Here is a 15,549-nt window from a genome sequence, read left to right on the forward strand (position 1 = left end):
CCTTATCTCAGTTCTATTTGCAAACTTGCATTTAAGCCAATCAGTGCCCTCTCATAAGTAACTCTCCAGGCGTGAGCACAATGTTATCTATAAGGCACAAATTAACTGGTGCTGTAACTGAAGAACTGTCAAATGCACTGAGATAAAAAGAAGCCTTCAAGGGCTTAGAAATTAGCATATGAGCCTACCTAGGTTTAGCTTTCAACAAAGAAAACCAAAAGAACAAAGCAAATTTGATGATAAAAGTAAATTGGAAAGTTGTTTAAAATTGTTCTGAATCATGACAGTTTACTTTTGACTGGACTACCTTTAAATTAGCGCAATGAGCTTGCTAATAGGGTTTAATCAGTACTATCCCGCTTGAAGTGTACTTTTGATCACTCTGCAAAATAAAATTAGTACCACCCCTGCTGGTAGTATACTCAATATATTTACCATCATTCTATAAAATATTAGGGTTAAAGGGATATAAACCCAAATATTTTCTTTCATGATTCTATTTATCAAATTTTCTTTGTTCTCTTTAGTTGAAAAGGTGGGAGATGAGCTCAGGAGTGTGCATGTGTCTGCAGCACTATAAATGGTGTTCTGTCGATAACTCCAATTCATCGAGAACTCCAATATGACGTCACTTCCGGCTGCAGATTACACTAATTGCCTCTATTGTGCATGCGAGCGCGCACCCGAGATTATTCTTTTAAAAAGAGGTGTACCCTTGGGGAGAACTCATCGACTTCTCCAATAAAAGCCAATGCGCATGCGTATTTTTTATGAGGCAAAAAAACAGACCCTTGAGAAGAACTTATCAAGTGCTACAAGAACTGCTGTTGCGCATGTGCGCATTACGTGTAAACACCGGGCCCGTCTGTGTTCAATAGCTTTATTCTCAGGCCGAGATAAGTTTTTGCTTGTCACAATATTCAGCTTTGAAACCGCTGAGCACACATAATATTTATTATCAGTTATTGCTTATTTCTTAAAACGTATCTCGGCCTGAGGGTAAAGCTATTGAACACAGATGGGCCTGGTGTTTACACGTAATGCACGCATGCGCAACAGCAGTTCTTGTAGCACTCGATAAGTTCTTCTCAAGGGTCTGGATTTTTTGCCTCATAAAAAAATACGCATGCGCAATGGCTTTTATTGGAGAATTTGATGAGTTCTCCTCAAGGGTACGCCTCTTTTCAGATGAATAATCTCGGGTGCGCGCTCGCATGCGCAATGGAGGCAATTAGTGTAATCTGCAGCCGGAAGTGACGTCATATTGGAGTTCTTGATGAATTGGAGTTATCGACAGAACAATGGCAGCAATTTTTTTGTAAAAATGGTATGGTATGCTCTGTCTGAAGTGCAAAAGATTTTCAGTACCACCTATGAAGGTTGTCTACTCCCCATATATTTACTATCACTGTGTAAAATATTAAGGGCTAAATCAGTCCTACCCCTGCTGGTAGTGTACTTCATATATTTACGATCTCCCTGTAACAAAATTCATTTTAAAGGTTAAATCTGTACCACCCCTGCTGGTAGTCTACTCCATATATTCACCACTACTTATTAAAATATAATTAAAGTGATGGTATTTGTTTTTGAAACGTTAGGATTTACCAGTGCTACAAATAGCGTATGCCACGCTGAGCACCTCAGGCCTCCCGCGGCAGAACGCCATTTTTTTCAATGAGGTGACATTTCCACCCAACAGCCATGCGGGCCAGCTGACATTATGCCAGATAGCTAGCATGCTATTGGCTAAAGTCACTTCATTAAAGGGATACTAACCCCTCATTTTTTCTTTCATGATTCAGATAGAGCATGCAATTTTAAGCAACTTTCTAATTTACTCCTATTATCAATTTTTCTTTGTTCTCATGTTATCTTGATTTGAAAAAGCAGTAATAAAAGGTTAGGAGCCGGACCATTTTTTAGTTCAGCACCTTGGTAGAGCTGCTGATTGGTTTGCTACATTTAGCCACAAATCAGCAAGTGCTAACCATGTGCTGAACAAAAAATGGTCTGGCTCTAAAGCTTACAGTACTGCTTTTTCAAATCAAGATAGCATGAGAACAAAGAAAAATTGATAATAGGAGTAAATTAGAAAGGTGCTTAAAATCTCATGCTCTATCTGAATCATGAAAGAAAAAAAATTGGGTTTAGTATCCCTTTAATAAAACAGCGTTCTGCGCAGCGAACGCTGCAGGCAAATAAAGGAACTTTCAGCACTGAAAATCTCCTTTATTTGTAGCACTGGTAAATGCTAGGATTTACTATCACTTTAATGATATTTTACAAAGTGGCTGTAAATATATGGAGTAGACCACCTGCAGAGTTAAAAATCAGTACAGTACTACCCCTGCTGGTAGTCTACTCCGATATATTTACGATCACCCTGTAAAAGGCAAATAATTATATACTAATCAGTAGTGAGATTGTGACATATACAACAGGTTCTCTAATACAAAACCTTTACACTTTATACATTTTAGGAACTTGCTGAATCCCCCCCATTGATACTAAGGTGGCCTATTATTGTGTGTTGTATAAATCAGCGTTCTTGTTTGTTTTCTATATATGAATTGTTTAAACTCTGAGACTTGCCTTTTGTACAGCAAATCTTATTCCATAACTGTATGTGTAGTAGCAAATATTTAACTCAAAGGAAGGCTGATTTAAAATGAACTTCCCGTCCTTTCCTGTAGTAATATGGCTTCAGTAAAGTACTTCCGGATTGCAATACTTGGGATTTGTAGTTATTTCCGTTTATTTACTGTATAAAGATGGCGTATCTATTACAACACAACGTGGTAAAGTACTACACTTCCGGTAGTCATATCAGCTGATTCTAGCAGCTTCCTGGTTTCATTATAACAGATGGCGTGAAGCAGGAACCCTTTCCATCTTCCCTTTTTCAAGATGGTTGCCCCCGGGAGAGGTGGCGTGCAGGCCCAAGACTTTCTGGCCTTCGGCTCTGGGTCCAAATGTGGGCGAAAAAAAGAGGATAAGAAAAGGAAGCGGGTGAACAAGAACAAAAAGAAAAACTGGAGCCGCCACAGCGACGTTAAAGACGTAGAAGAATTCTTAGACGATGTCAGACTGCAAGAGAGAACCACGGGGTGAGAGGGAGAGATTCAGACACATGATTAAAGGAGAAATGAAAGCTGGGTCTCTCGATGTGTGAGGGATAGTCTGGTATTGGCAGGAGGACTTGGGGTGATTAGGGAGCTGGGACTGAGGGAAGTCTTGACTTATCAAGGAAAAAGCGGCGTTATCATGGCCCCCCTCTCTAACAAGTCCACCTAAAGGTTGGTTAAAGAGGGTGATCTGTGCGGAATATGGACTAAAGATTTTGGATTGGGGGTCGGGGGACGTTGAATCGAGGGAACATTAACCAGAGATGGTGTACTGAGGTTGAGGGAGGGTAGATTTTACCCACACAAGAAACATGGCAGGGGGGTTGCTTCAGTAAGTTAGGACCGAGGGGAACATGGAACAGAGATAATGGACTGGGTATGTGGGAGGATGGATTGAGTGTCAGTGAGGGGGGCTGAAGGTAAGATGAACCAGAGATTGTGGATTGAGAGGAGTCTAGGTCTGGTAGTGGGGACTGAGGGCAACATCGACCATCGATGGTGGATTGGGGTGAGAGGATTCATCAGAGCAGAAGGACCAGGGGCAACCTATACTAGAAATGATGGAACTAAGTGAGGGAGCATGGACTGGGTAGGAGATGGGGGATCTGAGGGAGAGTATGAGCGAGGGATGGTGGACTAAGGGATGCATGGACCAGAGAGGTGTACTTGAGTTGATGTAAGTTGTACTGAGGGGTGTATGATCCATCCAGGAAGTGGCAAGCAGGTGGGTGTTTGGGCTTAAATTATGTGTAAGGGATGTTTTGGCTAAAGGATGCTTAACTGGGAGATAGGGTTGGACTTTCTGGAGGAAAACCGAAGGCCTGCTTTCAGTGGTCAAAGTTCCTGAGTAAAATGTTGAGGTAACCTAATGGTTAAGTTGAGACTAATTCCTTGGGAACAAAGGTGGAGACTGGGGTATTGGAATCCTGGAGGTAAAGTGTGGCCTTAGTGAGTATTGTGGATGTTTAGTCTATGTGAAGTCTCTGTTTAGGGGGCCCACATGGCTATCAGTCAGCAGAGGACATGGTTGAGGGTTGCATAGTTGTCTTCATTAGACGTTCTGCCTATCCCTAGAAGGGTGAGGCCCGGAATAAAACAAATTCTAAGTGATCTATGATTAATTTAATCCATCCTGTGTTTTTTTTTCAGGGGGCTGCTCTCCGAAAAAGAAGATACCAGCTTGTTTTTTGTGGATACTGGTAACGAAGTGAAAGGTAAATATTTCATGTTAATTTTGCACAATAGTCCTCTGAAACTCTTGAATTCTATTCCTTAATTTTTTTTTATTTTTTTTTTCATCCAGATTATCGGGTAAACAAAAAGAAAAAGCCCCTGAGGATAGACCTTATCCTTCAACCAGATTCCAAGGTTCCTGCCCCCAAAGAGTGAGTATCGACAAGACAAATGCTTTTGCTTGTTCCCCTGTCTTTATGCATCAATATAAGACTTAGTTTTATTTGTTTAATCAGGTGGAAAGCATACTTCTAAACTAGTATAATAGCAATGTAATTCATGGAAGATTTTCTCACTGTTGGTAGGTTAGATGCTTAAAGGGACAGTATACACCATTTTTTTTTTTAATTAATTGCTTGTAATTCACTACTATAAAGAATATACACAGATACTGATATGAAAATCCAGTATAAAACCTTTTTAAAAACTTAAAAGCTCCCAGTTTAGCACTGTTGAGATTAGCCTGGGACACCCACTGAAAGGAGCAGAGAGCAGACCCTCCCCTGCTTATGAAAAGACCCATTATATAAACAGACGCAATCTGAAGTCTGTATACATCTAAAACTTTTGGGCTTGGTTAGGAGTCTGAAAATCAGCACAATGTTATTTAAAAATAAGCAAAACTATATCTTTTTACAAAAACACACCCAGGTGGGCTATATAAATGAATAATCTACAAAACATTTATGCAAAGAAAAATCTGGTGTACAATGTCCATTTTAATAAAGGGAATAAAACCAAAAACTCTGTCCCTTTTTTTTTAAATTTGCTTCATTCTCATGATATTCATTATTTAGATAGGTAGCGTGCACATAGCTTAAGAACTACATAGCATGAAAAAGTACTGCCATCGAACGCTCTTAATTTATAATCTCGCAAAACAGCAGACATTATGCTGCACACACATGCACGTTCCTGAGCTTACTTCCCTAATTTTCAACAAATGATACAAAGAAAACCAAGACATTGTATAATAGAAAGTAAATTGGAAAGTTGTTTAAAATTGTATGCTATCTTAATCGTAAGACAAATTTTTGGGGGTTTCCCTTTTTAATGCCTAATAGGATTGGTCATTATCTGCCTAGCACTGTTTTGCAGCGGTGTTGCACTGCCATATTTCTTCAAATATAGTCCAGAGTTTTGTCCCCCTCCAGCTCATCTTAAAGGGACAGGCTACACCAGAATTGTTATTGTTTTAAAAGATAGATAATACCTTTTTTACCCATTCCCCAGTTTTGCATAACCAACACAGTTTTTTTTATATATATATATATATATATTACCTCTGTGATTACCTTGTATCTAAGCCTCTGCAAACTGCCCCTTTATTTCAGTTCTTTTGACAGACTTGCAGTTTAGCCAATAAGTGATAGCTCCCAGGTAACTTCATGTGTATGAGCACAGTGTTATCTACAGTATATGAAATACATGAACTAACACCCTCTAGTGGTGAAAAACCTGTTAAAATGCATTCTTAAGAGGCGGTCTTCAAGGTCTAAGAAATTAGCATATTAACCTCCTAGGTTTAGCTTTCAACCAAGAATACCAAGAGAACAAAGCAGAATTGGTGATAAAAGTAAATTGGAAAATTGTTTAAAATTACATGCCCTATCTGAATCATGAAAGTTTGTTTTGGATTAGACTGTCCCTTTTAATTCAGTTTTTGCTTCCATTCCTCCAGCATTTCCTCACATCAGGTTCCTAATGGTCAAAAGCTGAAAAGGAAGAAAGAGAGTCAAGATAAACTGGAAAAGAGAGGAATATTTTCTCGGAAAGAACGGCTTCTTCAAGCACGGTTGCGGAATAAAAATGAGAAGTGCAAAGCAGAGGCCAACAATAACCCAGGCCGGGGCTTTTACAATCTCTGGGCTGACAATAGTAAGGGAGCACATTACAGCAGGGTAATATTTCTGGGGGTGTGATTACCATAACTGTGCTTGTTCAATCTGCAGCCAGTGCGGGTCTGAGGGTTTTTTTTGTTTGTTTTTTTTTTTTTGCATCAGACTAAAGTTCCAATATTAAAGGGACAGTCTACACCAGAATATTCTTTTAAAAGATGGATAATCCCTTAATTACCCACTCCCTAGCTTTGCATAACAAACTGTTATATTAATACGTTTTACCTCTGTGATTACCTTGTATCTAAGCCTCTGCAAACTGCTCCCTTATTTCAGTTCTTTTGACAGACTTGCATTTTAGCCAATCAGTGCTGGCTCCTAGGAACTCCACGTGCGTGAGCACAGTGCTATCTATATGAAACACATGAACTAACACTCTCTAGTGGTGAAAAACTGTCAAAATGCCCTGAGCTAAGAAGCGGCCTTCAAGGGCTTATAAATTAGCATATGAACCTCCTAGATTTAGCTTTCATCTAAGAATTCCAAGAGAACAAAGCAAAATTGGCTATAGAAGTAAATTGGAAAATTGTTTAAAATTACATGCCCTATCTGAATGAGAGCTTGTTTTGGGCTTGTGTCCCTTTAAGTTCTATCAGACTGTTATTTGATACAGGGTTTTAGGTGCTAAGCAGACAGAAGAAACACTGGAATATCAGGTTAGTTTTATTCAGACATAGGCATAGCGCTCTCAACCTCAAACATTCAGAGAGGAATATTACAATATGACCGTTCTTTGTCGTCAATAGGTCCACTTCTGTTTGCCTTTTGGTGCATCTTATATGAAATAGCATTGCCCAAGTCAGCTCTAAATAAACAAGGAATTGCTGGTCTCCTCTTTAGCGCACCCTTTCTTAGACTGCTTTTCACATTCCAGAATCTGTAACTGGAAAGTGCCAGTTTTAGTTTTATAGAAGCAGCTGCTGAGCACCAGGTGGCAGCACATCCTGAATTTGCTTATAAGCACCAGCAAGTCTGTTTTTTTTTCTGACATCTATATCTCTCTTCACCATAGATCCTCTGGATGCCCCTCTTGAGGGAAAGGACAGCTGGTATCTGCAGCAGACCAGGAAAGGCATGGTCAAGGTATAGCTGTGTCTCTTTAAAATGTTTAAAGCTACAGCGATGAGAGCATGGATTTGTTACTATTCTTTATTGTATGTATTACCACCCCAACTTAAAGGTTTACCTGTGTGGCTACTACTTTCTGTTTTGTGTTCTGTTCAATTTAGTTTTGGTAGTAATATCAATATTACCTTTTAAAGGGATACTAAACCCACTTTTTTTTTTTTTTTTTTTTTTAATTCAGATAGAGCAGCAACTTTCTAATTTACTCCTATTTGTTCTCTTGGTATCTTTATTTGAAAAGCAGGACTGTAAGCTTAGGAGCAGGCCCATTTTTCGTTAAGCACCCTGGATAGCGTTTGCTGATTGGTGGCTAAATTTAGCCACAAATCAAGTGGTGCCTGGGTGCTGAACCTAAAATGGGGCCGACTCTTAAGCTTACATTTCTGCTTTTCAAATAAAGATACCAAGAGAACTAAGAAAATGTTATAATCGTGAATTAGAGCAGTAATTTTAAGAAACTTTCTATCTGAATCCTGAAAGAAATTAGGGTTTAGTATCCCTTTAACCTTCTCTTTATGTTGAAGCAAAGTAGCAGGGTATTGTTTTCCTTAGTTATTCAGCTATCACATACTGTACCTTCATTTAATAAGGTCCATGTGGACAATATTCCCACACAGGGAACCTGTCCAAGCTTCAAATTTTTGTATGATAAAATTTTCCCCATGTTCATATAACCGTTTTGTGTGCTGTTGTCATTGTTAGGGCCGCACGCTTGTTTTCACCTTTGTATTTAAAGGAACAAGGTAAATCTCAACCTTACCAGCAGCCAGTTTTCTCAACAGTAACCAAACATCACTCCATATTATGTAGGGAGATCATAAAATGTAAATTAATTGTAGGCTGTAATGAATTTATTAGCCTAACTAGCACTGACTTTGTTCTGACAATTACATTTTTCTCTTAGCGACCAGACAGACTCAACGCCAAGCCTTCACCACTTCCAGCTGTTGAGGTCTCTGGCTCTGGCACATCTTACAACCCTACGTTTGAGTCCCACCAGGTATGTCTTGACAGCAGTGATGTGTAACATTTATCTCATGGAGTGCTTTAAAGGGACGCTAATTTTTTTTTTTTTTGGACTTTGCAAGTCTGTTTAACCCTTTGATGACCGGGCTAATTTGTCTACATCGGAACAACGTTCCAATGTAAACGAATTAAAATCATGCGATCGCAAGATTTCAATGATGGGATCGGGTCAGGGGGGCGGTGTCACTATAATGCTAGGCACACCCTCTGGACCAAGATCCCATTTAGCATAAAGCCCAGCGCAGTTAGGACGGCATAAAACTTCCTAACGTCTGCAAATGGGTTACTCATAGTTTATGCACTGCTCAGGAGCTGCAGAGAACTGGTGGTGCTGAGAAAACATGGCCAGTAAGACAATCGGCTGCAGCTAGTGATAGTCACCAGTGTGTCCTCTAGGGTTAAACACACAGACTTGCCGGGTCAGTAGTGCTATGTGTAAACCAGAGCATGGAATTGTTTTATTTGTGGTTTTCTTTCTTAATTCAGGTAGAGAATATGATTTTAAAACCTTTTGAATTTACTTCTATGATCTAATTTGATTGGTATCCTTTTTTGAAAAGGCACAATGCCTTACTGGGAGCTAGCTGCTTATTGTGGCTGGACTTCTCATTCGCTCACCTCATGTGCTCATCTAGCTTCCAGTAGGACATTGCTGCTCCTTACAACAAAATGAAGCAAAGTTGATTGGAGTAAATTGGAAAAGTTGGCTAAAATTCTATGTTCTATATGAATCGTGAGCGAATGTTTGGGTTTCATGTCCCTTTAAACGGCTTTACTTGACACACAAAAGCTGCTCTGTCCTGTGCATGATTTTTGTTTTTTTAGAACCAATATGGGGTTTGATTGGGGGGGGGTTAACACAAGTACGTTGAAAAGAATTTTCACAACAAGACACTAATTCATGTGTGCTATAATAGATGCAGGACACCGCACTAATTAGCAAAAAACTTATTTAGCTTGTGGTTTCCCAACCTATACTGAAAGTTTTGATACTAGAGTCTCATCTATTGAATAGCCTAAGTAAACACAGCCAGCAGAATAAATGACAATCCCAGTGGGGTGCAGGATAGTTAAAGGGACAGTCAACACAAAAATTGTTAGTTTAAAAAGATAGTTAATGCCTTTTACTGACCATTCCCCAGTTTTGCACAACCAACATTGTTATATTAATATACTTTATAACCTTTTAAACCTCTAAATTTCTGTTTCAGTCCCTAAAGACAGCCCCATGATCACATGCTTTGTATTTGCTTTTCACGTCAGGGGGGTGCTAGTTCATGTGAGCCATATAGATAACATTGTGCTGATACCCGTGGATTCTAACACAGCACTAATTGGCTTAAATGCAAGTCAATAGATAATAGTCATGTGATCAGGGGGCCGTCAGAAGATGCTTAGAAACAAGGTAATCAGAGGTAAAAAGTATATTAATATGGGAAATAAAGGGATTATCATTTTTTTTTTTTTTTTTTTTTTTTTTTTTAAAAACAATACAACATTTTGAGTTGACTGTCCCTTTAAGTAATAACATCATATTCCATTGTTCTCTCTAAGTATTGAGCTTTGGTTTTCTAGACAAATATAATATAAGGAAGCAAGTGTGTGTACACAAAGTGATAACATAATGAGATCTGATATTACCGGAAGCTCAACCCATTGTAATAGGCTGTGGTTTAAAACCTCAAAACCAGCTATTTCATATACACAAATAAACTTGGAAATGCAATTCCTCATACATTTTATACTCTGCAGCTGGGATAACAAGTCATTTAAAATACATTCATATCAAAACCATTTTACAGTGTACTGTCCCTTTAAAAGATCAGTTAATACAGTAGATTTGCATAATCAACAAATGCATGATAAGAAGACAATGCAATAGCACTCAGTCTGAACTTCAAATGAGTAGTAGATTTTTGTTAAATAAATTGCAAAGTTATGTCTTTCCACTCCCCCTGTATCATGTGACGGCCATCCGCCAATCACAAATGCATGTAACTATATGTTGTGAATTATTGCACATGCTCAGTAGGATTTGGTGTTTTTAAAAAGTGTAAATATAAAGACTGTGCACATTTTGTTAATGGAAGTAAATTGGAAAGTTGTTTAAAATTGCTGCTGTATCTGAATCATAAAGTTTAATTTTGACTTGAGTGTCCCTTTATTCTAAGGAGCGACATTCCTCCAGAGGTGCGGTTGTCTCACATTACCTTGTTTTCAACAGGCACTTCTCCTGCGCGCTCATGAGGAGGAGCTAAAGAAGGTGAAAGAAGAAGAGAGAGTAGACAGGCAGCTTAGCTTACCCACTGCTGCCGAAGCTCCCACAGAGGTAGGTCATGATGCAATAGATCAGACATCCTCAAGCTTGGCCCTCCAGAGGTTTTGGAACTACATTTCCCCTGATGCTCAGCCAGTTTATATGCTGGCTGAATATCATGGGAAATGTAGTTCCAAATCCTGGATGTCGTAACAGTTGCTAAAATCTGTTAGCCGAGACAGACAGGTGTTACCACTATGAATTAAAGAGGTTTTCTCCAAAAACCATTGTGCACAAGTAGTTTGCTAACCTGTGATGCCATTTTGTTTGCAGGAAAGCCGCATGCGTGAGCTCTGCGAAGGGATCGTGGAGGAATCTGAGGATGAAGCTGCGGAGGAAAAGGAGACGGCAGCTGGGGAGCACGTTGCGATTGTTGCATCACAGAGAGAGCGGAAAACTGAGAAGCAGAGGAAGAAAGATAAGGAGGCAAAAATCCAGGTGAGGGGGCGCTTAGGTTTAGGTTTGGTGCTTACCAAAAAAGTCACTGCGAGGTCATATGCTGTGTGGTCTTAATGGATGGTGTCATCCTGTGTGCACAGAAGAATCTGCGGTGTAAATACAGTATCTGGCCAAAATTATGTTGACACCCCTACTAATAGAGTTCAGGTATTAAGCCACACTCACTGCTAACGGGTGCATAAAGTCCAGCTCTTAGCCATGAAGTCTCCATAAACAAAAATTGTCAGTACACTGGGTTGTATTGAAAGTGACTTTAAAGTGATAGTTAATCCTAGCGTTTCTGAAACGCTAGGATTTACCAGTGCAACAAATAAAGGAGACTTTCAGTCATAAAGTATAAACTACTTTATGCTGAAAGTTTCTTTGTCTGCAGCATTCATCTAGCTGAGGGCCTCATGCTGCCCACTTTTTTTTTTTATCACCTCTTTGCTGATAGCCGTGCGGGCCAGCTGGCATTATGCTGAATAGCCAGCACGCTATTGGGCAAGATCAACTCAATAATAAAATAGCGTTCTGCCGTGGGCGGTGTGAGGCGCTCAACGTGGTGAACACTGCAGACAAAGTCCCCTTTTATTTGTTGCATTGGTAAATCCTAGCGTTTCACAAATGCTAGGATTTACCATCACTTCTGGCACTGTCATAGGATGTCAGTTTGTGAAATTTCTGCCCTTTTAGATTAATCCCTGGTCAAGGGGTAAGTGCTATTATGAAGTGGAAACGTTGACCACAGCCCAGCTATTGAAGTATCAGACCACGAAAATTAACAGTAGAGCTGGCAAGTGCTGAAGCTCGTAACAATCCTCTATCTGGTGAATAGCTCACTGGAGAATTCCAAACTGCCTCTGGAAGCAACATCAGCACAATAACTGTTGGGAGCTTTATGAAATGGGTTGTACAGAAGCCTCACAACAACATGCATAATGCAAAGTGTTTGCTGGAGTGGAGTAAAGCACAGCTCCATTGGGCTCTGTAGCGTTGGAAACGTGTTCTCTAGAGCGATTTACGCTTCACTATCTGGCAGTCTGATGGAAGAATCTGCAAGAACACTACCTACCAGAAAGCATAGCGCCTACTGTAAAGTTTGCTGGAGGAGGGATAATGGTCTGAGTTTGGGATTTGGCCCCTTTGTATCCTGTAGCATTAAAATGACCCTTCACTGGAATTCAGATATCTTAGAGAATTGGTTCTTTCCATCCTTGGTAATGGTTTGACAAGTGTGGTGTGAAGCAAGTAAAGTGGCCTGAACAGAGCCCTGACTTCATCCCCATTGAACACCTTTGGGATGAACTTGAATGTCAATTGTGAGCCTCTGCCTCACCTCGCAATATCCTTATGGCTGAATTGGCACAAATTCCCACAAACACAGTCCACAATCTTGTGGAAAGTCACTGAACAATTGAGCGAACTTAAGTGGTTAAAGGAACAATAAAGTCAAAATTAAACTTTCATGATTTAGAACACACTAGTTAAAAAAGGAAAAAAATTGCTTCCTTTAGCTGAATATCTTTTTATATTTACACTTTGAGACACCAGTTCCTACTGAGCATGTGCAAGAATTGGCAGCATATATGTATTTTGTGATTGACTGATGGCTGTCATGATACAGCAGGAAGGAAAATTGAACTAACAATATTTTTTTTTTTTTTGAAAAAAATTGGATTTGAAATTCAAGCTAAAGTGCTGCTGTATGGTCTAATTATGCATTTATTGATTCTACTGTTTAGTGGTCCTTTTTTAATGCCCATTGTTTTGGAGTAGTATGTCAAACAATATCATATAGGTGTGATGGTCGGGTGTCCATATTACATTTGGCCATATTTTCCCTTATCCCGACTTTTGAGAGGATTGTGTCCATGTCACCAGCATAATGCGCATGCACGAGACGGGTACAACTGAATTGCGCATGCTAAGTTACCAGTAAGAGCTGTGACACAGAGAACCCAAGTTGCCCTCTAGGATTGAACAATGTTAATGGGTCCCACAGAGGGTTTGAAAACGGGCCAGATTTTACTCTAACATTGCAGAACTGTTATAAAGAATGATAGTTGACCAAATTTTCAATGTGTGTTTAAAGGGATACTGAACCCAACTTTTTTTTTATTTTTTTTTGTGATTCAGAGCATGCAAATTTCTAATTTACTCCTATTTTTTTTTTCTTAGTTCTCTTGTTCTTTTTATTTGAAAAAAGACAGCATTTATTTATTGATGAATTTATCCACCAATCAGAACAACCCAGGTTGTTCACCAAAAATGGGCCGGCATCTAAACTTACATTCTTGCTTTTCAAATAAAGAAAAGATACCAAGAGAATGAAGAACATTTGCTAATAGGAGTAAATTAGAAAGTTGCTTGAAAGTTCATTCTCTATCTGAATCGCAAAAGAAAAAATTTGGATTGTGTCCCTTTAAAGTGAAAGTAAATCCTAGCGTTTTACAAACGCTAGGATTTACTATTGAAACAAATAAAGGGCACTTTCATTCATGACGTATAAGATACTTCTTGTAGAAAGCTCCTTTATTTGATTCAATCGGTCGTTGATTCACCGTAAAATATACTTGGCGCCCATGAGAGCCGGATTTACCGCACTGCTATTGGCTAAGAGGTGAAAACTGTCGCCTCTTAGCCAAAACATTTTTAGCCGTATGCTGCTGTAGCAGCTAAGAACGGCGACCGGTTGAATCAAATAAAGGAGCTTTCTACATGAAGTATCTTATACTATATGAATGAAAGTGCTCTTTATTTGTTTCAATAGTAAATCCTAGCATTTGTAAAACGCTAGGATTTATTTTCACTTTCTGCATTGATGCAATAATACATTTTGCCTTTCATGTTCCTTTAACTATACATAGTAAACGTTTTAATGTACTTCATTTTTTCTCAGTGCAAGAGCTCAATCTTCCTTATTTACCACATTAATGGAGATAAGGCAAACCTATATCAAGGGGTGTGTTCCTGGCCTACAAAACCAAGGATTTTTTTTTATGCTTATGGATTTTGCATTGTTGTGGGAGTCAATTGATCTTTTGGTTCAGTGAGTGCTGGTTCATTTTGGAACTGTTTATATATTGTAAATATGCTTATGTACAAAATACATTAATATCCCCTTAAAGGGACATTAAACCCAAATAGTTTCTTTTGTTATTCAGATAGAGAATACCATTTTAAACAACATTCCAATTTACTTCTAATATCTAGTTTGCGTAATTCTTTAGATATTCTATGTTTAAGAAATAGCAATGCACATGGGTGAGCCAATCACACGACGCATCTATGTGCAGCCACCAATCTGCAGCTTCTGAGCCTATCTAGATATGCTTTTCAACAACTAATATCCAGAGAATTAAGCAAATTAGGTAATAGAAGTAAATTAGAAAATTGTTTAAAACTGCATGCTCTAGCTGAATCATGAAATAAAAAAGTTGGGTTTAATGTCCCTTTTGTAGATTTGCATAAACTAATGCATAATAAAGACAATGCAATAGAACTTAGTCTGAACTTCAAATGAGTAGTACCTTTTTTTTTTTATTTATTTAATTTTTTTCCTGACAAGTTTCAGTTACGTTTATTTTCACTCCCCCTGTATCATGTGACAGCCGTCAGCCAATCACAAATGAATATACGTGTTCTTTGAATTCTTGCACATGCTTAGTAGGAAACAAAGACTTTCCATATTTTATTAATGGAAGTAAATTGGAAAGTTGTTTAAAATTGCTGCTCTATATGAATCATGGAAGTAATTTTGATATGGGTCCCTTTTGAATAGATTGCAGAGTTGTGAACAAGAAGTTTATGACTTTTTTGAAGATTTTTAAATCTATATTTACCTAATTAAGTTTAGCCATTTCTAATTAAAGTCTTTCATTCCCACCCTTGCACAATCAGGTTGCTAGCTGTTTGTGGCATTCTACCTGTGAATTCCTACATCTCCTCCATCCTGGCAATTTACCGCCAGCCCTTACATTTTGTGCAGATTTGCGCCCCCCCTCCCCTTACGGTTAATCAGTGATGCCCTTGAAGAATCATCCCCTGTAAATCCCAGCTGGATAATTACGCTGCCAGCCGGGCACTTGGCCAGTAGCAGCTTTAATCCCCCTGATCCTGGGTGACTGGTGTCTGTGCGTATGGAATCTACTTCTGGTACTTGATGCTGTTTCAGTGTTCACACAATAGTCTTCAGGATAAAACGAGGTGAAAAAAAATCTTGGTTTTAGTTATAAAAATAAACCTAACACAAGCTTTGTTCTTTTTTCCTATTATATTAAAGTGACAAAATGCTGTGTGATTATATAAAACTAGTCTTGAAGCCAAAATGTGTCCAGCTCCCTCCCTCATTTACCCACCTCTCCCTCTATGAGCCTTTCCC

General features: G+C 38.9%; 1 protein-coding gene across 1 annotated transcript in view; it reads left to right on the forward strand.

Moving 5' to 3' along the window:
* Window positions 1–2,859: 2,859 nt before the first annotated feature.
* NOP53 (NOP53 ribosome biogenesis factor) overlaps window positions 2,860–15,549 on the forward strand; it is an 18,119-nt gene continuing 5,429 nt past the window's right edge. Inside the window, exons 1-8 of the mRNA XM_053721635.1 lie at window positions 2,860–3,110; window positions 4,278–4,342; window positions 4,432–4,513; window positions 6,043–6,239; window positions 7,272–7,342; window positions 8,289–8,384; window positions 10,635–10,739; window positions 11,001–11,165. Of these exons, the coding sequence (XP_053577610.1) occupies window positions 2,911–3,110; window positions 4,278–4,342; window positions 4,432–4,513; window positions 6,043–6,239; window positions 7,272–7,342; window positions 8,289–8,384; window positions 10,635–10,739; window positions 11,001–11,165 (981 nt within the window). The 5' untranslated portion in view covers window positions 2,860–2,910. The remainder of the gene's footprint in view (window positions 3,111–4,277; window positions 4,343–4,431; window positions 4,514–6,042; window positions 6,240–7,271; window positions 7,343–8,288; window positions 8,385–10,634; window positions 10,740–11,000; window positions 11,166–15,549) is intronic.

This window comes from Bombina bombina, chromosome 7 (assembly GCF_027579735.1).
Source record: "Bombina bombina isolate aBomBom1 chromosome 7, aBomBom1.pri, whole genome shotgun sequence".
Classification (NCBI taxonomy): Eukaryota; Metazoa; Chordata; class Amphibia; order Anura; family Bombinatoridae; genus Bombina; species Bombina bombina.